This window comes from Oryzias latipes, chromosome 7, assembly GCF_053564925.1.
Source record: "Oryzias latipes strain Hd-rR chromosome 7, Olatipes_Hd-rR_3.1".
In the NCBI taxonomy this organism is placed as follows: domain Eukaryota; kingdom Metazoa; phylum Chordata; class Actinopteri; order Beloniformes; family Adrianichthyidae; genus Oryzias; species Oryzias latipes.
In genome coordinates this window covers 10234432-10258035 of record NC_136243.1, presented here as the reverse complement: position 1 = coordinate 10258035, position 23604 = coordinate 10234432, and the positions used below count along the sequence as shown (strand labels likewise).

Genomic DNA, 23604 nt, shown 5'->3' with positions numbered 1-23604 from the left:
ACACTCTGCAGAGTCACAGGTTACTCCCCTAGGGCGGGTCAGTCAATTATCTCACCTGCTCAGTGTCCTATTTAAGTCAGATGTACAATTGTTCATTCTCTCTTACCTTCAGCGCTCATTCTTCGCCGTTCTCCGTGCCCGCGAGTCTCCTTCTCTTTCGCCGTCTTGCTGTTTTCCCCCATCCTTCGGATGGTTGATCCCCATTGTTCTGATGTGGGGTTTTCGTTTCGCCGCGTCTGCTCTCCTTTTGCGGCGATCAGCGGGCGGCTGACAGCGCCCAGTGCGTTCGTGTGTCTGCGGTCGCGTGCATCTGTAGGGGGTGTGCTTTCCGCGGTGTTCGGGTTGTCCATGGTGCCCGATCAGGAGCAGTCCAGGTCTTCTCGTCTGCCGTGGTCATCAGAATTTCGGTCTGCGTCGGTCCGCTGCCATTTTCGTCTGCGACGAACCGCAGCAGGATTGATGACCTTGGTGATGGGAAATGGCCCCACAAACCGCAGGGCCAGTTTCCTACTCGGGACGTGTAGATTAAGATTCTTGGCCGAGAGCCAGACCTTCTGTCCGGGATGGTAATCTGGAGCGGGACGCTTGCGGCGGTCAGCAGCCGTCTTGACCCTGTCCCGTTGTCGTTCCAGGACCTGTCGAGCGGCAGCCCAGATGCGACAGCAGCGGTGGACCAGGGCATGGACCAACGGAACCGAAACCTCAGATTCCAGCGCCGCAAACAGAGGAGGTTCATAGCCGAAGACGCACTTGAAGGGCGAGAAGCCTGTAGCCGAGGTGGGTAAGGTGTTGTGAGCGTACTCCACCCAGACCAGATGCCTGCTCCATGTTGAGGGATTCTGGGAGACCAAGCACCGGAGGCCGGTTTCCAGCTGTTGGTTGAGGCGTTCAGTCTGGCCGTTGGACTCCGGATGGTAACCTGAGGTCAGGCTGGCCTTAGCGCCGATGAGCCGACAGAACTCCCTCCAGAACCGGGACACGAACTGCGGACCCCGGTCCGATACAATGTCCTTGGGGAAACCATGGTACCTCACGATCTGGTTCAGGAAAATGTCAGCTGTGGCCCTGGCCAAAGGCAGTCTAGGCAGGGCGATGAACCTGACCATTTTTGAGAACCGGTCCACAACCGTCAAAACAGTGTTGTGACCACGTGAGAGGGGAAGGCCTGTGACAAAGTCCATGGAGACCTCCGCCCACAGTCTGGAAGGGATGGGAAGAGGCTGTAGGAGTCCCATGCGTCGTCCGGTGGATGACTTATTCCGGGCACAGACTGAAAAAAAAAAGAAAATGCTGTCTTACAAATGCAGGGCAGTACAAATCAACAGAGTGTAAAAAAAAATACTGTCAGTATAAAGTATGCAGGTTTTCAGAGAGAAGCTACATAATATTTTTTTAGAAAGTTCCAAATCACTCCAGACAAACTTCACAGGAAGAACTAACTCAGCGCAAGTTTGTTTTCAGATTCCTTCTTACTTAGCCAGAAACAGGTTGAACTGACTTCTGAATTCCCAAGAAATTTTTTTTTTCAGATGTGCTTGAGGATAGGATAACATAGAAAATAACTTTCTGTCTGCCTTTAACCCTTGTGCTATCCTAGGCACTTTAACATTGGGAGTTGGGTCATGTAGACCCACTAGACAGTCCACTGAATCTTTTTTCTTCAATGATTTGTGATCTTCACTGGTGTCCATGGATTACATGAAATTCTCTCCAACTTTATCCACTTTTGTCATGGTAAGGAGCACACGTCAATCTAAGGGTGGGGTCATAGGATAGCACAAGGGTTAAGCAGATCTATGGCATGTTTTCTGGTAAATGACAAAGTATTGCTTCATCTTGAACTTTTAATGCAGCTTCAGGTTAAAACATGTACAAGGTTCTAGCCTTAGATCATTCCATGAGAATAAAGGGAAGACTAGGTGTGACTAGTTTTATTGAGATTAGGGAAAACACTGGTTTCAGTTTTCTTTCGAGAAAAACTATATGGAAAAATGTTTACATTACAGCTCTTTTAAAATATGTTAATTTATGGGTGTGGCTTTAACAGGAATTTGTTCATAGTTTTTCCTTTCATTTCTTTCACTTAAACTCAGCCACAGAGGACAGAAGCGCCTTTCCAGCTGAGAAGATGAACCTATCCAATTGTTCTTACAACTATGGAAACATTGAAAACAAGCTGCTGCCTGCTCTTTACACCATCACGTTCATCATTGGTTTTGTGGGTAATGCATGGGGGCTGAAGTTGTTGCTGCAGAAATGGCAGAAACTGGGAAACATTAATGTTTTTGTCCTCAACCTCGGACTTGCCAACGTCTTGTACCTGTTCACCATTCCATTTTTGATGGTGTACTACTTCAGCGGAAGGAAATGGATTTTTGGGGACGCTTTCTGCAAGATGACAAGATTCTGCTTCAACGTGAACTTGTACTGCAGCATCGGGTTCCTCACCTGTATTAGTGTGTACAGGTACCTGGCCATCGTCCATCCTCTGAGAATGATGGGAAGACTAACTGTGACTCGTTCTGTGCTGATCTCAGTCCTTGTTTGGCTTTTGGTGATTGTTCAAAGTATGCCAGACATCTTTTTTCCAAAACGATTCGAAGACAAAGCACAGTGCTTCCACTCTACAAGCCATGAAAAGACTGAGGATTACCTAACATACAGCCTTGTGTGGACAACCACTGGATTTTGTATCCCATTACTTGTCACTCTGGGCTGCTACGGACATGTGACTTTTGTTCTTTGTCGCAGGAACAATATAGAGAAGAGACTGAGACAAAAGTGTGTGAAATTTCTTTTCATTTTGATTCTTCTTTTCTCCGTCTGTTATATTCCTTATCACGTCTTTAGGAACCTAAGTCTATTTTCTAGAATTCAGAGGAAACAGAATATTTGTGTTTGGTGGGATAAACATGTTTTTACAGGTCATCAGATCAGTCGGGGGCTTGTGTGTCTGAACAGTGCTCTCAATCCTATGGTTTCTACTCTTCAGATGAGTGAACATATTCTGGCTCACATTCGACAGCTCCCAAAACAAGTTCCTAAGTTTTTCTATCATTTGAATTCAAGCAGTGACACAATAACTGAAGAAGAAGCTCTGAGATCAACATCAATGTCGACCACAACCTCAAAATAAAAGTTTGTCTTTGTTCTGACCTGTTTTAAATTGTGTCTGTAAAAAAAACTATTTCACTCAAACATGCAAAGCTTGTTCAAGAAAAACCCTAACCCTAACCCTAACCCTAACTGGCATTTTTTTTAATTATTAGTCTGTTTTTTAATGCATTGGTAAATATATTTTATAATCTGTTCATCAAAAACTTTAGTAGATTTTATCATGTTGCACCAGTTTATATATTTGCATCTTTATATGTAAAAGAAATAATTCATTTCAAATCTTATTTAATCTTATTTTTAATTTAACGATGGGTTAAATAAAACATAAGTTCAGAGAGAAAGTTCATCTCTTACCACCTTGAAGCGATTTCTGTGGTTTCATGGGCAAATCTGTCAAAATGTGTTAACTTTGATATACTTCAGAGATTTGTGGCTACTGTAGTCAGGATCCTGGTAAAGTAATACACAGTGAGCTACAACAAAATGAACTGAATAAAAGTAGTGTTTTGTATTTCATGTGTTACAACTGAACATGTGAGTATTTTTCGACTAAAGTCTGACTTGTCATGTTGCACTCTCTGCAAATATTGGTTATTGCAGATTAAAGAGGAAAACATGAATAAAAAACAGTTTGCCGGTAAAGCACCCTATGGGTTTCTTTTTGTTTCTCTCTTTCTCCCTTTAGCCCCCTCCCCCCATTTGTCATGCATCTGAAACGCCTAGAGCGGTGGTCTCAAACTCAATTTACCTGGGGGCCACTAAAGGCAGGGTCTAGCTGAAGCAGGGCCACAACTTCAGCACACACACGCGCGCAACTTGTGAGTGTCTGATAGCCAGTAAATTTGTATTAAACATGTACTATACTATAAGCCATACTTTATTATTAACTGTTTTTGGTACAAAATGTACTTATAAAACTATAACTATATTCAAATAAAATAAAATACGTAAATGAAAAAAATCAACAAGTAAATAAATCAGTCATTCATTTAACTTTAGTTTTAATATGCCTCTCCCCTTTAGTATGATCTGTGTTATTATATATTTTATATATGTTTTAATGATTTGTAATGTATATAGACTCTTTTTTATCACTAACTAATTTAAATGAGTTTAATTAATCTCTCAATTACAAAAACTGTCAGGACAGGTTTCCCACAATGCATTGCTTTGTAGTCATCAGGGCAGCTTGCAGTCAGTGCAGTACTAAATTTCCAGCTGCGTTCGCTTAGGTTGGGGCCCTGCTCCCGCCCCTTTTTCCTGATATTTTTGTGATGATTGACAGGTGACGTTGGAGCAAAAACATTTGTGGCAGACCAGGTCATCTGTCGCAGCGTTGCGTCCACCTGGGTGATCTCAAACACGCTTATTGTGCATCTTGGCTGCACTTATTTGGTGTTGCCAACATGAATTTCCATCTGTTTTTTGATCCTATTTTTGTTTTTGTAGGTGTAAACCAACACAACAAGTGATGTAGAGCAAAAACAAGATAGATAATAGCGGTTTGCACTAAAGGTGTCAAATTATTTATACTTCTGTCTTCCTGTGTCGGTAAATGGAGTAAAATTGCCCTTCCTGTTTAGAGAATGTTGGCCTTCTAGAATGAGTGGACGGCAAAATGGTTTGATTTTAATTAAATGAACCATCTTATTTTTTTGTAATGTCTTTTAAAATAAGTTTAATTTGAAGAAATGAACAGTTTTGTAATAGTTTTACATAAATGTGTTTCACTTAGGGGTGTGTATTGGCATTAGTCAATACAACACACATCGCGATACATCCAAAGACTTTACTGGAACAATTTCTCAATATTTTTTTAAAGGGAATATGACTTAGAAAAAAGATCTAGAATTTTAATATACCTTTCATTTGAACAAAATAGTAAAATTAATTTTATGTAATGACCTCAAAGTTGAGCACTGCAACTGTATCTCAGAAACAAGTTCCTTTTGCCCAAGCAAATTCATGGTGCTTTTTCTTTTGGTAAATTGAAATATGTTTCTTCTCAAAGGGAACGGTCAACATTGTCTGAATTCCACAACAGTATATTTCTAAGTATAAGGAAAAAAAACTTTTCATGGTCTTTAAGTGAACTTTTTATAGATTTATCACAATGAACCATGTTAAAACCATGGAAGAAGTACAAATAAACCACTCAAAGAACACATCTGTTGTGATCCTGTGGGCATGCACTCATCCAGTGCCTGAGCCACACCTGCACCTCGTCATGGTCACTCACCTGCTCCTCATCTGCTCCTTGTCTGCCTCTACTTAAACCTCACATGGACCTTCAGCTGATGCCAGGCTATTGTTCACCTCTGGGAACATTTTAAAGGAAGGAGATGAGTGGAAGACTGCATTTAAGACCCCACTCGGCCATTTTGAATACTTGGTGATGCCGTTTGGCCTCTGCAATGCTCCTGCTGAGCGCAACTATCATGTGGGGAATCGGGAGCTGCTGGCAATGAAACTGGAACACTGGCGGCACTAGCTGGAAGGCACAAAGACACCCTTCCTCATTTGGACTGACCAGAAAAACCTGTTTTACCTATAAACTGCCAAGCAACTGAATCCCAGACAGGCACGCTGTTCTGTTTTTTAACCGGTTCAATTTCACCCTCTCTTACAAACCTGGTTCCAAAAACTCTAAACCAGACTCCTTGTCCCGCCAGTTTGCCCCAGATACTCAATCACCACCTGAACCCATCCTGCCCTTTTCCTGCATCCTGGCGGAAGTAACCTTGGATGTGGAAGCCAAAGTCCTCAAGGCACAACAGCAACAACCTGACCCAGGTACAGGCCCACCCAACCCTCTATTTGTTCCAGACTCGGTCCAGTAAGAGGTAATCCAATGGGGGAATTCTTCACGCCAAGCCTGTCAACCTGGAGGGACACGCACCATTTTGCTACTGAAGGTGCGGTTTTGGTGGGCCACCGTGCAACAGGATGTTAGTGAGTACGTTGCTGCCTGTCCAGTTTGTTAGCGCAACAAAACTTCCCAACAGCTTCCGGCAGGACTCCTCCATCCCCTGCCCGTTCCTGGATGACCTTTGTCCCATATAGGCTTGGATTTTGTTACCCTCTGCCACCCTCACAAGGTAATACTACCATCCTCACAGCTGCCCATTACGTTGCACTTCCTCAACTCCCATCAGCCACAGAGACTGCCAACCTCCTTGTCCACAATGTGTTCAGTCTTCATGGCCTACCCCTTGACATAGTGTCAGAAGGCCCCAATTCATGAAAGTGAAAGTGTGTCCAAACTTTTGGTCTGTACTGTATATCACACATGTATCACGAAAGACAGAAATTGCATTTGTGGAAAATGTGCAAAATGTCAGTAGTGGCTGTGTGACACGGCCATAAGAATTGGCAAGACTAACAGTTGGTCCACTCATCTGCCAATCAATAAAAAAAAACTCTAAATTGTGCGGAAATGTGAGCTTTAAAAACAAGAAAACGCCATTTAAGAAAAAAAAGCATTCACAACGTGAATAAACAGTAGTTCATTCATACTTGTTTATTAGAAATATGATGTATTTAGTTATGTATTTTTGTATATATACACATATGTGTGCAGAATATAACTGCTGTTTACCTGAGCAATGACATTCATGAAAACACAAGCAATTCTGTTGTTGCCTAACACCAGGCATAGATACTGACATACTGATTCATATTCATTGCGTTCAAATGATCAACTGTTGCTAAAGGTTCCATTTGTCCGCACAGAACTGGGAAAAAGATCTTTTTCTCACGCTGCTCCCACTTCATGGAACACACTGCAAAAAACCTGGAAGCTCCCTGAACGTATCTCTTTAAAGGATTTTAAAGCCAGACTGAGAGCACTTGAGGTCAACTCCTTTAAATGTTACTGTGTTTATAATTGAAATTGTAATTTTATTTGTTGTCTGTGTTTGTAACTTTTTGCTGCCTCTTGGCCAGGACTCCCTTGTAAAAGAGGTTTTTAATCTCAATGGGACTTTCCTGGTTAAATAAAGGTTAAATAAAATAAAATAAATACTGAAAACTGTTTTTAATTCAAGAAAAAAACTCAGGACTGACATGTTCTTGCATTTACTAAGCTCTTACTTGTTTTTGAAAGGTTAACTGACTTACAATGACTGACAGTATGCCTAACATATTTTTACAAATGCGTTTGAAAGAAACATCAGATACAACACATGACAGGATCATGAGAAAATATACATCAGAAAAAGAAGCTGAAGCACTTTTGCTGTTGACTTTTTCTGCTTTACAGTATTTGAAATTATGTGACAAAGGTGTTATTAAGAATGAAATGAAAGCAAAGATAAGAAAGGAAAATACTTAAAAGAGACTTTGAGAAACAGGAAGGAGGCAGAGATGAAGATGTTGAGGTTCTCTTTGGGAGTGACAAGGGTCAGGAAAGAGGCTTATATGGAGGTTCATAGATGTAGTGAAGGAGGACATGAGGTTGGTTTTAGTATGAAATTAGGACAGTCCTAGTGAAAACTGGAAGGTCTTCAAGTTGTTCCTCATTAGTTACAGTTGTTCCTCATTAGTTTGTGTGACAGCTGTGGTGTGTCTGTTATATACAAACAAATCCTGAAAACGCTGTGACTTAGGTCCCCAAAGACGTGATAAGGAATATAACAGACGGAGAAAAGAAGACTTGAAACGAACATCAAACTGAAGCACCTTTGTCTTATTGTCATCTCTATGGTTTGCCTGCGATAAAAAACAAAAGTCACACGTCCTTAGCAGCCCAGAGTGACGAGTAATGGGATACAAAATCCAGTGGTTGTCCACACAAGGCTGTATGTTAGGTAATCCTCTGTCTTTTCATGGCTTGTAGAGTGGAAGCACTTTGCTTTGTATTTTAATGTTTTTGGATAAAAGATGTCTGGCATACTTTGAACACTCACCAAAAGCCAAACAAGGACTGAGATCAGCACAGAATGAGTCACAGTTAGTCTTCCCATCGTTCTCAGAGGATGGACGATGGCCAGGTACCTGTACACACTAATACAGGTGAGGAACCCGATGCTGCAGTACAAGTTCACGTTGAAGCAGAATCTTGTCATCTTGCAGAAAACGTCCCCGAAAATCAATTTAGCTCCGCTGAAGTAGTACACCATCAAAAAAGGAAGGGTGAACAGATACAAGACGTTGGCAAGTCCGAGGTTGAGGATGAAAATGTTTATGTTTTCTTGCCTTTTCCATTTCTGCTGCAGCACTTTCATCCCCCGTGCATTACCCAAAAGACCAATGATGAACGTGATGGTGTAAAAGGCAGGCAGCATCTTATTTTCAATTTTGTCATAGCTGCGAAGAAAACTAGATGAGTTCATCTTTTCTGCTGGCAGGGTGTCAATTCAATCGGTCACAAATGCTGCTGAAATGGAAGGGGGGAAAAAAAGTAAAGTAAAGAACTTCCTGTTTAGAACTGCCCTGCCTCCATTAATTCTGTCATCAGCGAACATAAATTATTTTGTAAAGAACAGATGTATTTAGCATCACAGTAGATACTGTTTGAACTAATTTTCATGTGAACAAGATCAAAATGTTTTCATGTTTAAACAATATCTGCTTTTCTCCACCAACAACCCTTAAAACTCATACTTTATCTATATAAGATTTGCACTGTTACTTGCTTTTTTTTTGAGCTGCCATGAAGGGGGAATTTCTCTTTTGTGAGATCAATAAAAGTTAATCGTTTTTAATCATGGTGTTTACAAACGATTTTTATCTTAAAATGACCTAAATGAAATAATTACTGCGGTCAAATCTCTTCAATGAAATGTTGACGTAACTTTTGTTAGGCTTTGTCATACCGCAGAAAGATGCCCAGTACAATTAGGCTTTGGAAGAAATCTGTTCTTATTGGTAAAATGGATTACAGCAAAAATGGAATGACCTTTTTTACAGTAACAACCCAATAAAGCAAGTTCTAAGACGTGGAGAATTTAAACGTTTTATTTGCACTCAACTAATAAGACAACCAAAAGGGGCACAACCATTGCCTGTATACGAGAACTGGACTGAGTGATCTCCCCCCCACCACCACCCCGACGATCAAAACAGGAAGTACCCTCTGGTTTCAAGAAGCCAAAATCCTATAGACTTGTAGAGAAATAAACAGCTGTAACTCAGTCATTCTGTTTGTCAGAATAACCTTTCTTGCTCTGCTATTTTTTTTAACATGGTCTTTCTAATCCTAATTTTTTTTATGATAGTAGTAGTAAGAGTAGTCTTTTTTATTTTGGACTTGTGAAAACAAGTGTAAAATAACAAAATAAGAAAAAAACGAGACAAAACTTATAAAAAAAACAAAAAACAAAAAAGACAAGTAAATTCTATAAAACAAAACAAGACAAAATTATATAAACACCAGTCCAAAAGGGAGTGAGAAGAAAAAAAATCTTATAAACTCTCACCTCCTTTACCTTAAATCCTTACTTTCCCAACTAAACCCAGTACTCCCACCATCAAAGTCCAGTGCCCTTACCCAAGTGTATATGTACATATATACATGTAATTTTCATTTCCAAACAACATGCAAATGAATAACAAAACGTATTGTCAAAGTATGCAGATTTATAAATGCTGACATTCTGTATTTTTTTGTATTTGTACATATTTATCCATGATCATATTTCTGTATCTATATTTAAATTCTTTTATGTTTGGACATTGTTTCAAGCATTTACAACACAACTTCACTCCACAAATTGAAACACAGAATCTCTTTTTATTTGTACGTGCTTTATGTATGACAAATTTATCTTTTTCCTTAAAATTGTATTTTTCCTCTCCTTTTAATAAATAACCTTTGGATATTCGTCGGTAATAAATTGTTTTCGGCCTTGAATATTATTTGAGCGGTACAATACTCTACTACATTGTAAAATTTGAGTAATTTTGATTCTATGAATAATCTATTTGTGTGCTCAAGGTAATTGACTTTGTGTATAATTCGAATTGCTCTCTTTTGAAGTATTGAAAGTGAATGTAACGTTGTTTTATAGTTGTTTCCCCAAACCTCTACACAATAAGTAAAATATGGTAAAATCAATGTACAGTATAACATGTGGAGTGATTTGTGGTCCAGAACCAGTTTAGCTTTATTCAAAACAGAAAAATTATATTTTTTTTGTAGTGAAAATAATTCTAGTTATATACTGACCAATCAGATGCTTCATTAAAAGTATGTGGTCTTGTGTCAAAATATTTGATTGACAGACTTTGTGAAGCCTGCTTCCAATTGGTAAGGGCGTGAGGTGTCAAGTGATAGCTTCCAACAAGCTCACACCTGATAGGCGAGAGTGGTAACCATAGAAATGTTGACTCAGACCGACTCAGATTGACATCTGGCTCAACAACGTCTGTATCTTAAAAACATAGCAACTGAATTGACTTCTTTCGTCAGAGCTGCAAGTAAGTCATTTTCTATGGTTGACGTAACACTCACCCGGTCCTGTTTTCATAGTCAGTCAATGGACACAATCCAGCTGTCTACCTTCTGTAAACACTGTCAAAAGCTGTTTTTCAAACTGTTCTGCTGCTGAACTTTTAGTACACGCAACAAGCCAGTGACCTACAGTTAAAAACACAAATACAGTCAGGGCCATAAATATTTGGACAGAGACACATTTTTTCTAATTTAGTTTCTGTACATTACCACAGTGAATTTTAAGTAAAACAACTCAGATGCCATTGAAGTGCAGACTTTCAGCTTTTATCCATGGGTTGAACAAAAAGATTGCATAAAAATGTGAAAACTAAAGCATTTTTAAAAGACAATCCCTTCATTTCATGGGCTCGTAAGTCATTGGAAAAATGAAATAACTGAAAACAAAATGGTCATTACTAATATTTGGTTGAAATCCCTTTGTTGGCAATGACAGCCTGAAGTCTTGAACTCATGGACATCACCAAATGCTGGGTTTTCTCCTTCTGAATGCTCTGCCAGGCCTTTACTGTTTACTGCAGCTGCTTTCAGTTGCTGTTTGTTTGTGGGTCTTTCTGTCTGAAGTTTAGTCTTCAACAAGTGAAATGCTGTTCAATTGGGTTAAGATCAGGTGACTGACTTGGCCATTCCATAATATTCCACTTCTTTGCTTTAATAAACTCTTGAGTTGCTTTGGCTGTATGATTGGGTCGTTGTCCATCTGTATTATGAAACGCCGCCCAATCAGTTTTGGCTGCATTCACCTGGATCTGCGCAGAGAGTATGTCTCTGAACACCTCAGAATTCTTCTGAGGAGAAGAAAGCCATGCTGTCCTTCACCACTGGCTCTCTTGAATCCATGTTCAGCTCCACTGGCATCAATGGAGACATGAATGTCACTCTGTGGCCAATCCAGAATGGTATCCTGCATTACTGCATTACGTGACTGTGTCACGTCATCAATAGACACTAGTGTCCCAGTGCCACTAGCAGCCATGCACGCCCAGACCATCACACTGCCTCCACAGTGTTTTACTGATGATGTAGTGTGCTTTGGATCGTGAGCTTCTCCACGCCTTCTCCATACTTTTCTCTTGCCATCATTCTGGTAGAGGTTGATTTTGGTTTCATCTGTCCAAAGAATGTTTTTCCAGAACTGTGCTGACTTTTTGGGCAAAGTCCAATTTAGCCTTCCTATTCTTGAGGCTTATGAGTGGCTTGCATCTTGCAGTCTACCCTCTGTATCTACTTTCATGTAGTCATCTTTTTATGGTAGACTTGGATATTGATACCCCTACTTCCTGGAGAGTGTTGTTCACTTGGTTGGTTGTTGTGAACGGGTTCCTCTTCACCATGGAAGGGATTCTGCCATCATCCACCACTGTTGTCTTCCGTGGACGTCCAGGCCTTTTTGCGTTGCTGAGTTCACCAGTGCTTTCTTTCTTTCTCAGGATGTACCACACTGTTGATTTTGCCACTCCTGATACTGTAGCAATTTCTGGCATGGCATTTTTCTGTTTTTTCAGCTTAATGATGGCTCCTTTGACTGCATTTTGTCTGTTCACAGCAAAATCTTCAAAATGCAAGCACAAGTCCTCTAATCAACTCCAGGCCTTTTATCTGCTTCACTCATATTGACATAACAGGGGAATTGCCCACACCTGCCCATGCAATAGCATGGAAGTCAATTGTCCAATTACTTACGAGCCCATGAAATGAAGGGATTGTGTTTAAAAAATGCTTTAGTTTTTCACATTTTTATGCAATCTTTTTGTTCAACCCTTGGAATAAAAGCTGAAAGTCTGGACCTCACTGGCATCTGAGTTGTTTTATTTAAAATTCACTGTGGTAATGTATAGAAACAAAAGTAGAAAGAATGTGTCTCTGTCCAAATATTTATGGTCCTGAGTGTACTTTGATTGAAACCTACAGACAGAGTTTAAAAGTACATGAGAGATATCTGTCTGCACTTCTGTGATTTAATGAACTAAATATTTTTAGAAATTCATAGTTGTTCTTATTATTATTTATTCTTATTATCATGGGGAATGTAAACTCTCTACAGAACAAGTGTGAGGAGCTGGTCGCCTTGATAAGAACTGACGAGGCATACCGTGTGAGTTTATATCTGCTCACAGAGAGCTGGCTGACTGACGTGATCCCCAACTCAGCTGTTAGCATCCCCGGCTACGCACTCGTCAGAGCGGACAGAGAGGTGGAACTATGCGGAAAAACGAAGGGCGGTGGACTTTTTGTGCTGGTCAGCAACAAGTGGTGCCATCCCGGTCACATTACGGTCAAAAGTAAGATCTGCACTCGTGATGTGGAGCTCTTGGTGATCGGTATAAGACCATACTATCTTCCACGAGAGTTTTCCAACGTAGTCGCCATCGTTGTTTACATTCCGCCACGGGCGGACCCATCGTCATCGACGTCATCCAGGAAGTGGCTGCGAGGGCTCAGTCTGCACACCCAGAGTCGCTCATCATAATATCAGGGGACTTCAATCATGTTGATGTGAGCTCTCACTTAGGGGTTTTCACACAATATGTGAACAGTCCAACTAGACACAAAAACACTCTGGACCTGTGTTATGTGAATTTAAGATCTGCCTACACTGCAGTGGCTCTACCCCCCCTTGGTAGGTCTGATCATAATCTCATTCAGCTCAGACCATCATATAAGCCATGTGTGATGAGGCTGCCTAAAGCTACCATATCCTTTAGGCAGTGGACTCCTGAGACAGCAGCCATGCTAAGGGACTGTTTTGAATCCACTGACTGGGACTTGCTGGTGGGAGACAGTGACAGTGACATCGATCAGGCTGTGGTGTGTGTCACTGATTACATCCACTTCTGTACAGATGTGGCAGTGCCTCTGAAAAAAGTACGCTGCTTTCCCAATAACAAGCCGTGGATTAAAAGCAGTATGAAGCACCTGTTAAACCTGAAGAAGCAGGCCTTTAAGACTGGTGATCGGCACAAAGCAAGGGTGGCTCAACATGATCTAAGAAGAGCCATAAGGCGCGCCAGGAGCGATTACAAATCTGGGCTTGAGATGAAGCTGCAGAATAAGAACACTAGGGAGGTATGGAGCGGCATGAGAACCATTACTGGCTTTAAGGAGAGGGGATGGACTGTGCCTGGTGATGTGGCCAAGGCGGATGAGTTCAACCATTTTTATAATAGGTTTGACTCAGTACACGCTCACCCATGCCCAACCATCAGTGACTCTTCCACCTCTGCTGCTGTGACTGTGACCGGCTCCCCTTTTCCACCCAGTGACAGATCCTTGACTTCTGCTGCTGTGACTGGTTCCTCTACTCCACCAAGTGGCGGCTCCTACACCTCTGCGGCTGTGACCTGCTCTTCTCCTCCACCCAGCCGCGCCTGCTCCAGCTCCAGCCCTGATGCTGTAACACCTATAAGAATAGAGGAAGTGTGCATAGAGCTCAGGAGGCTCAATGGTTGGAAATCTGCTGGTCCTGATGGAATATCACCACGGTTGCTAAAGGACTGTGCGTCAGAGCTGGCGGTGCCTCTTCAAACCATCTTTAACAGGAGTCTTCAGACAGGATGTGTCCCTGGCTTGTGGAAGACCTCATGCCTTGTCCCAGTGCCCAAGGTGACAAGGCCTGCAGGGATGAAGGACTATAGACCAGTTGCCCTAACATCTGTCATAATGATGACTTTTGAGAGGCTACTACTCCGGAGGCTCAAACCCCAGGTGGAGGGGGCGCTGGACCCCCTTCAGTTGGCCTATCAGGACAGTATGGGAGTGGAGGATGCAGTCCTTTATATGGTCCATAGGGTGCTCTCCTTTTTGGAAGGGACTGGCAGATATGTGAGGGTGATGTTTTTCGATTTCACAAGTGCCTTTGATACAGTCCAGCCTCAGCTCCTGAAGAGGAAGCTTGAGAGGATGGGAGTTGATCCAGGTTTTGTTCGCTGGATCCACAACTATCTGACTCTTAGGTCACAGTTTGTCCGACTAGGAGACTGTGTATCTGGGACATTGAGGAGAGACACCGGAGCACCACAGGGAACTGTACTATCGCCTTTTCTCTTCACACTCTACAATGCAGACTTTAATTATGCATCTGCAGCTTGTCATGTCCAGAAGTATTCGGACGACACTGCTATTGTGGCGTGTGTAAAGGGAGGGGATGAGAGTGAGTACAGGGAGCTCATCACCAGATTCACCTCCTAGGGCAGGGACAATGGTCTTGTGCTGAACATATCAAAGACCAAGGAGATGATCATTGACTTCAGTAGGAAGTCCTCCCACCAGCCAGTGATCATTGATGGAGGGGGAATCGAGGTGGTTGACTCCTACAAATACTTGGGTGTGCACCTTGACCACAAACTGGACTGGTCGGAGCAGGCTCATGCTCTGTGTAAGAAAGGGCAGAGTAGACTGTTCTTTCTGAGAAAGCTGAGGTCCTTTGATGTATGTACTGACATGTTGCTCCTCTTCTATCAGTCGGTTGTGGCGAGTGCTGTCTTCCATGGGGTTGTCTGCTGGGGTGGCAGTATGACCACGAGGGATTGCACTCGATTGGACAAAATGATTAAGAGATGTGCATCTGTGATCGGGAGGAGGGTGGACTCTCTGGGATCTGTGCTGCAGAAGAGAATGAGGGCTTTGACTCAGAGCATCCTGTACAATCCCAGACATACTTTGCACAACACGATGTCAGGTCAGAGGAGCACACGGAGTAATAGACTCCTTTCACTGCGCTGCAGGACAGAGCGCTTTAAGAACTCATTTGTCCCTACAGCTATTAGGCTGTTTAATGAACCTGCCTGATATGAACTGATGTTATTTTGTGAACTGTCTTTTTACTGTTGTTTGTTGTGTGTGGTTGTGTGTTTTGCTACCGGACACCTGAATTTCTCCTTTGGGAGATTAATAAAGTTTCTATCTATCTATCTATCTATCTATCTATCTATCTATCTATCTATCTATCTATCTATCTATCTATCTATCTATCTATCTATCTATCTATCTATCTATCTATCTATCTATCTATCTATCTATCTATCTATCTATCTATCTATCTATCTATCTATCTATCTATCTATCTATCTATCTTTACAGTGTGTCTTCAAGTAAATGTCCCCCCATCATATTTATAGCTTTGAGCCTAATCAGTCAATAGTGTCATGGTTTGAGTTTGTTGTGTCTTGTTTTTCGTCTTAGTTCTTGTTCTGTCTTGTTTTCTGTTTCCTGTTTTATTTTGAAAAGTCCTGTCTTGTCTTGTTTCTTGAGTTTTACTTCCTTTGGTCCCCATCAGCCCTGATCGTGTCCACCTGTGTCTTGTCTGCCCTGTCTGTATTTAAGTCTTGTCTTTGCCTTCCTCCTGTGCTGGTCCATTACCCTTGTCATGGTGTTCATGTCTCCATGTTTCTAGCCACGCCCAATTTCCATGTTTCTAGCCACGCCACAGTAAGTTTTGTTTTTGTTTTGTAATCCTGCTTGGCAGCGCCTTTTGTTTGTTTTTGTTATTAAACCCCCTTGTCCTTGAACCGTGTGCCTCCGCCTCTGCGTTCGGGGTCCTACCAGCTCTCGACCCCCCCCCCCCCCCCCCCCCCCCCCCCGCACATGACAAATAGATCACAGTATTACTTGCAGATTAAAGCCTGTACTGAAAGCTAAAGTCTTTGGTCATTTCTTTTCTGCCTTATCAATTGATAACTCACATAGGGAAAGAAAACATCCCATCAGTGTAAAAATGTCAGTGTGAGTCATGCTCTATGAGGTTTTTTGATTTGACATGAAATAATTGACAGTGGAACTCCTTGCACAGCTTCAGACAAGGTCAATGGAAGTAAGAATATGTGTGTATAATGTGCTTTCTTATGAAGATGCTGTTGTTCTGCACATTTTTAGAACTAATGTTAACTTTTGTGTTAATATTTGCACAGATTTTGTAGTGAGTAAAGGTTTTTGTGAAACACTCTTAAGGTGATGATCATTTTTTTCCGTCAATGAGTGGACGCCTGTCTGCAGCTCTGGTAGCGATCAATGTCTTAAGTTTTAAGTGACTTCAAATATCACAGCATTACTGCAAAAAAGTAGTAATTCTGATTAGAAGTTATGAACCGGATAATAATTCATGTAAAGAAAATGGTAAGGTAAGGCAGAGCAAAGGAGGCTGCAGTGATTGTATTCACCCAAAATAAAACTGACCCATCTCTTTACAAGCTGTCATCTCTAAAGTCTTGAACAATTAGGGCAGTCTTGGGCTCCCTATTCTAAAAAAGTAATATATAACTGTTATTCCTTGCACTTTTTGAAAAGTAATATTATTTAATTAAAAATTATTCTTTATTAAAAAAACAAGTAATTATTGTTATAATAATATTACTCTTCTTTTACAGCTACAGTTAATCCATCACCAACATTTGGCAAAAGGTGTTAAAGTCACTATGACCTAGATCAGGGGTCGGGAACCTTTTTGGCCGAGAGAGCCATAAACGCCAAATATTTTTAAATGTAATTTCGAAAGAGCCATACAATAATGTTGTGTCTCTTTCCCACACTGATGCACGGAGACTTAACCTCTTTTAAAGTTCTTTATTCTGGTTACTGTAGACCGCAACAAACGCCATACAACTAATTCATCAACTCCTGAATCTCTCCTGCCGAGACGAGAGAGAGCGCTTCTCCCAACTTTATATTCACCTGCTCCCGCCCCAGCCCTCCCATTTTCCTTATTCGGCCCATAGCTGAACCCCATTGGTCCAAATTACCTAACAACAGGCTGAGCGACAGAACTGAGAGCCAATCAGATCTCTGCTTGATGCCTTCAATGAACCCCAAAACTTTTAACGCAGCCCGACAGCCAAGTTAAACTCAGTCCGCGACAATATTTTTAAAACTAAATATACAAGTGAATGTGTGCATTTGATATAATTTCAACATTTTTAAAGTACAATAAGTCTGTGGATTCTTTTTTATAACATTGTTATGCTGTTGCTAATAAATGATGAGTATTTCTCGTGGTAGTTTTGTTGATGGTCTAGTCTGGTTGATACGTGGTGAGTTTCTGCTTCATGCAGGCGTTGAGACTTTAAACGTGATCGTAGGTCTGAATGTTCTGTAGATGTGACAAAGACTGCTCACATGCAGACATGGAGCCAAACACACACTCACACACTGCAGTGAGTGACGGGCATTGGGTTTTACGTTTTTACAATCCCTGCGCGATTCACCTGCAGTCTGTCCCCGCAACCCCTCACCCCCACCCTCTGCTTTCTTCCTCACACATCCCGTCCCCGCAACTGCACGCTCTTTCTCAGAGACGAGAGCGTGCAGTTTTAGGCACGGCAATTCACAGGTTTCCGGGTGGTACAAACTCTGTGAAATAGATAATAGTAAACTGATAGTTTTTTCTCCAAGCACCGCTACTACTGCGCGCCTCTGGCATCGCATCGCGCCCGAAAAGGACTGGTCTAATGAAAAAAAGTAAAATTAAAGATTTGTCTGCGAGCCACATGTGACCATCAAAAGAGCCATATATGGCTCGGGAGCCATAGGTTCCCGACCCCTGACCTAGATCACCATGGCCACTATGAATTACACTTTTGCTGTCACTGGTTTTTATAGTTTCTGTCCCCTCAACCTCCTGCGTGGGACACCAGGCCTTCACAGCTGGATGACTGAAGGTTTATCAACCCCCAGATTTCCCTCCCTTAATCCACACAACTTGAGAACCACCAGGTTGGAATTTTAGTGGGAACACACTGCAGATACCCAGACCCCATCTTACTCCGCATTACAAACTGTTTCACCAGCTGGTCTCAATCCAGGCAAACCAGAACCTTTCAGGCTTCTGTTACCTACCTCCAACAACTTTGACAGAAAACTTTTTCAGTGTATATGGTGAAGTTTTTGTAAGTATGATGTAAGTTACACGCACTTATGATGCAGGGATAAATGCAAATACTTTGTGCAAGTGATGTACAGGTGATACCCAAGAGCCCACAATAAAACTACACTCTGACAGTCTGAACTCCAAATTTCGAACAGTCAGGATTCACATAAAGAGCACGTAACAAGGGTGCAAAGAGCATACACTTATCACTTGAACAGTACTAACAGTTTCCTTGCACACCCTTCTGTATCCCTTTTGGGATACAGGTTGCTGGAGCCTATCCCAGCTCCTGTTGGGCAAATTTGGAATACCCCTTAAACAGGTCACCAGTCTGTTGCAAGGGTTAAAAAATATTAAGAATGTTGTTGTTGAGTATTTGTCAGGTTAATCCAGGATAAAAAAATGAAGAGAATAAGAGAACATTTCTTCTCTCATGAAGTTAATGTCACTGGACATGATCTCTTAATAAAACAAACAGCATGAGTGGACAAGTTTTAAATAAAGATGGAAGGGTTTATTTCAACACTTTGAACATTTGGTTGGATGTCCTCTAGATGTCAGTGTTGGAACATATTTATTGCAGAGCAAAGGCTTACCCATGAACAAATAAGTTAGGATATAACATTTTAGATAAATTAGATAACAACATACATATATATATATATATGTGTGTGTGTGTGTGTGTGTGTGTGTGTGTGTGTGTGTGTGTGTGTGTGGGTGTGCGTGTGTGTGTGTGTGTGTGTGGATATTTACATCTTTCACTGATTTAAAACTAAGACTAACAGTCAAAGTTATTTTGTTTAATGTCTGAAATGCTGATCTCTCTCTCTCTCTCTCTGACCAATGACTATATGACCTAAGAGTTTTACCTCATTGTTGTATTTTCACAAGGTAGTTTAGAGACCCTTTTCTAACATACACTTGCTTTCCGCTAAAAATAGGCTAAACAAGCCAGTCTTTTATACGTCCCATTGAAACCATGAGATAAAAACTGTACATGTAAATGTAGGACCTATCATCATCTGACCAGTTCGTCCGCATACTTGCATTGTCTCTTATCTTTTTGTATTCTGTTTTGTAAACCTTACAGTAAGAACCTGTTTATATCAAGCTTGACATTAAAATCACTGAGACTAGTTTGAATTCCTGAGTCATTTTATGAACACACATTTTTACAGTTAGTGAAGAATTAAACTTTTTTTCTGCTTACATTTTTATCAAACTGCAAGCTTGATCCAGCATTTAACCTTTGATAAACTCCAAAGTGAAGGCAAAAAATTCTTTAGGATTGTTCCCAATAACAGGTTTTTGGTCTAAAGAAATAAAACAAACAAAACAGTCAAATGCTTTCGATGGACAGAGGGTAGTTTTGACTGTTGGTGAACCAAAAGTTGGAAATTCGGCGAAGTCCGTTGTGCAGGTTTCTGATCTTAATAGCTATGTCCTCACTGACGAAGAGATAAACCAGTGGATTTAGAGCACTGTTCAGACAAGCCATACCACGACCGATCTGATGTCCAATGTAGATCCCATTGAACCATTCGTAGCATTTGTCTTGTTTTTGCAGAACTCTTGACCAGAGGTTTAAATTCTTGAATACATGATAAGGAATGTAGCAAACAGAAAAGAGAACAATCAAGACGATCATCAGTTTCAGGGTTCGTTCCTTTAACCCTTTATCCACGTTATTTTTGAGGCAGAGAACAACAATGATGTGTCCGTAACAGCCCAGTGTGATGAAAGTTGGGATAACAAAGCCAGAGAGGGTCCACCCGAGACTGTACATTAAATAATTTTCAACATAATCATTGGTGGTGGTGTCAAAACAGCCAGAATTGTCATCATCAGTTTTGAGGAAGAAGACATCTGGAAGACTTTGTAAAATGGCCAATATCCAAACCAGAGCTGAGATCACTGCTGAACGAGTCACAGTCATTCTTCCATGCACTCTCATCGGATGAACGATGGCCAGGTACCTGTACACACTAATACAGGTGAGGAATGCAATGCTGCAGTACAAGTTCACACTGAAAAAGAACCTTGTAATCTTGCAGTGAATTTGTCCAAACATCCAGCAACCTTTGATGTAGTACACCATCAGAAAAGGAAGAGTGAGCAGGTAAAGAATGTCAGCAAGTCCCAGGTTCAGAACAAAGACGTTGACACATCCAATTTTCTTCCAGTTGTGCAGCAAACACTCCAGTGCCCAGATGTTAGCAAGCAGCCCAACAATGAACACGCAGATGTAGACAGGAGGCAGGAACTGCTTTTCAAAGTTCAAGTTGATGCTTTTGCAAGGCTTGTCCATTCTGGTTTGAGCAGTAGTTGACAAAGGTGCTCCTCGCTCCGTGCCCGCAACTCTTCTTCCCCTGACAGAAGCACAGCTAAACCACATGTTGTCTCAGAGACTTCCTGATTCAAGCTGACTGGTTTTCAGGAAGTACTGCTGGTACACATCATCACATGGGAAAGATAAAGTGCTGTGAAGAAATGTGACGTCTAGAAAAAAGAAAAATAGTTAAATTAAACTTAAAGGTTGATTTTCTTAATTGTTTTGACCAAACGGTTCATCAACAAATTTTTCTCTGTGATTCAAGTTTGTGAAAGCGAGTTTGTGACTATCATATATGTCACAGGTCCCAAACCCTCAGGCATGAAATGGTACAGGTCAGTGGGTCACTTAATACTGAGCCATACAAAAAATCCCATTTTACATTTATGATTAATTTAAAAATATATTTATTATTATTATTTATGTTATAGTTATTTATTCATAATTGATTTATAATCTTGTTCTGAGCCATTTTTCTTTTTGAAAAACTACCAGATTCTCACTGCCACAGCTTTCTATGACTCTCTTAAACTTTGATGGGCATAATGTACCCTTTATGGTCACGTGTCGTCATAGATCAACTTTTCAAAGCGGCTTTTATGGTTGATAGATTAAATTCTAACTGCTAAATGGATTCCACCAGGCTGGCAAAGTTCACCAAAAAATAAAACATCCTTGGAAAGTTTCTTTGCAGAGAAAAGATCCGGTGAAAAGACAGAGAGAAAGCCTTACACTTCAAAGAATAATCTAATTTCTGCCGACATAACATCGAAGTGAACTATAAACTCTGTTTAAACCCAGAAGAACAGCTGTTAAACAGCATAAGATGGAATACCAACCTTGGTCATTCGACAGAATATGGACCCTTTTTTATCTTATTTTATTTCACACCTCATTATAAAAAGAAAGAAAAAATTAATTAAAAAGAAAATGCTTAATCAATTATTGAAAATGGTTAAATTGATTGATTTCTAATGATATTACTTCACTTGCTCCAAAAATTGAAAAATTGATTCATGATTTTTCCTAATTTAATTTTGCACATATTTTAACTTTGATACTTGAGCATTTATTGCTTTGAAGATTTTTGAAACAGTGTCATGTCAATTTTACTGATATAGTATTATTTTGTAATCATATTAATGACTTTTATAAGTAAAATAATCTGCATATATCTTAAATAACTGATCTGCATTTCCCATGTTGATTTCTAAAATAGTTATTTTTACATAATAATTAAGTAATTCATCTTTGTCATGTGCTTTATTGATACCTAATAATTCTTAATTCTGTCTGATAAAAGCTAGAAACCGGATAATGATAAATCATGTAATAAAATTGTTACGGTATAACGGGGTGGGATTATATAGGTTCGCTTCCTTCCACTCCCTCTCAAGCAATATTTATTAATATGTCTAATTATCCTCAGTTTGATAGGTCATTGTATACATACATGTACATTAACAAAAATCCTTCTTTAGTATGCCAAAGCTAATGTGTTAAACATATATATATATATATATATATATATATATATATATATATATATATATATATATATATATATATATATATACCTAACTCTGGAAGGCTTAAGAATTACATGATATAGCCCCTTAAAGAATCGTCTCTAAATAAACTTTCTTTTCTGCAAAGTGAAAGTGCTGGAGGCACACTGAGAGGAGAAACCCTCAGCTACAGTCATACATTCAATAATATAGGCTACCTTAAAAGAAGGTAATGTTGATTATTAGATATTAAGGCCAAACACATAACTAGAGGCATATGTTGCCTTAGAAAGACAAAAAAAAAAAACATGCGACTAAGTAAAAGCAGGTTGAAAGGACTCCACGTTGTCTACAGCAACAGAACAGACTGCTGCTGGTTCTGTGGAAAAACAGGTCTAGACACATGTAATAGCAACTCAAAATTAAAAGTAAAGTGTTTAGGTCATAGAAAACTTGGCTCAGTAACTTGATTTAACCCTTGTGCTATCCTAGGCACTTTAACATTGGGAGTTGGGTCATCTAGACCCACTAGACAGTGCTCTGAACCTTTTATCTTCAATGATTTGTGATCTTCACTGGTGTCCATGGATTACATGAAATCTTTCCACCTTTATTCACCTTTGTCATGGTAGGGAGAACATGTCAATGGTCATCTTGACCCTAGGGATAGCACAAGGGTTAAAATAAATGCCAAAAAAGAAGTTTGACTATTGACTACAATTTATGCTTTTAGTCATCTGTTAATGTATTATGATGCTTTAAAATAATATTTTTAGGACAGATATGGTACAAAACATGTACTGAGTATAACACAGTTTTTAAGAAATCCCTGGGAGTACCTGATTTTACTTTATTTCTTCAAAAAGTAATATGTTACTGTCATTTATCATGTTTAAAATGAATAACTTCCAACACTGTTAAGGCCATGTCAAAACTGTGTTGTGGTTGAACGTAAAACTTCATAAGCAGAGCGGTGGACTCCAGTACAGACAACAGCAAGGGAAAGAAGATATTGTAACAAACCTCCTTTCTTTTTCACATATCACATAAAATGCATGTTGTGAAAGTCTATATAAAAAAGGCAGAGAAACACAAAACACTACAGTATATACACGATGAACAACAAGACAAAATTCACTCCAAGTTAAAAAACATCTAAGTCATTTAAAATGCATAAAACTGGTAGAAAAATGTCAATAAAACATTTTAGAAATGCTTTCTAAAAAAACACACAAGTAAGAGTTAAGTGCAACAAGATTAAATTGCAAATTCAAACAGTTAGCTGAACATATTTAGACATTCTCAATGTTCATCTGAACAACATTTAGTCAATTCA

At 40.2% G+C, this 23604-nt stretch overlaps 2 protein-coding genes and 1 pseudogene across 2 annotated transcripts; 1 reads left to right on the top strand and 2 right to left on the bottom strand.

The window, feature by feature from the left end:
* The first annotated feature begins 1387 nt into the window (after nt 1–1387).
* Nucleotides 1388–3759, top strand: LOC101173908 (P2Y purinoceptor 1-like). The gene has a single exon (XM_011493017.4). It carries the CDS (start codon nt 2129–2131, stop codon nt 3134–3136), a length of 1008 nt encoding a protein of 335 aa, XP_011491319.1. The 5' UTR covers nt 1388–2128; the 3' UTR covers nt 3137–3759.
* A 3739-nt stretch (nt 3760–7498) lies between these two features.
* On the bottom strand, nt 7499–8808 carry LOC101174154 (P2Y purinoceptor 1-like; annotated as a pseudogene).
* Nucleotides 8809–18920: 10112 nt separating this feature from the next.
* LOC101166131 (P2Y purinoceptor 1) lies at nt 18921–22271 on the bottom strand. The gene has a single exon (XM_004071007.5). The coding sequence runs from the start codon at nt 20821–20823 to the stop codon at nt 19768–19770; it is 1056 nt and encodes a 351-aa protein (XP_004071055.2). The 5' UTR covers nt 20824–22271; the 3' UTR covers nt 18921–19767.
* Nucleotides 22272–23604: the final 1333 nt, after the last annotated feature.

Excerpts from the sequence above, each read along its gene's own strand:
- LOC101173908 (XM_011493017.4), top strand. The coding sequence starts at position 2,129 with ATGAACCTATCCAATTGTTCTTACAACTATGGAAACATTGAAAACAAG.
- LOC101166131 (XM_004071007.5), bottom strand. The coding sequence starts at position 20,823 with ATGTGGTTTAGCTGTGCTTCTGTCAGGGGAAGAAGAGTTGCGGGCACG.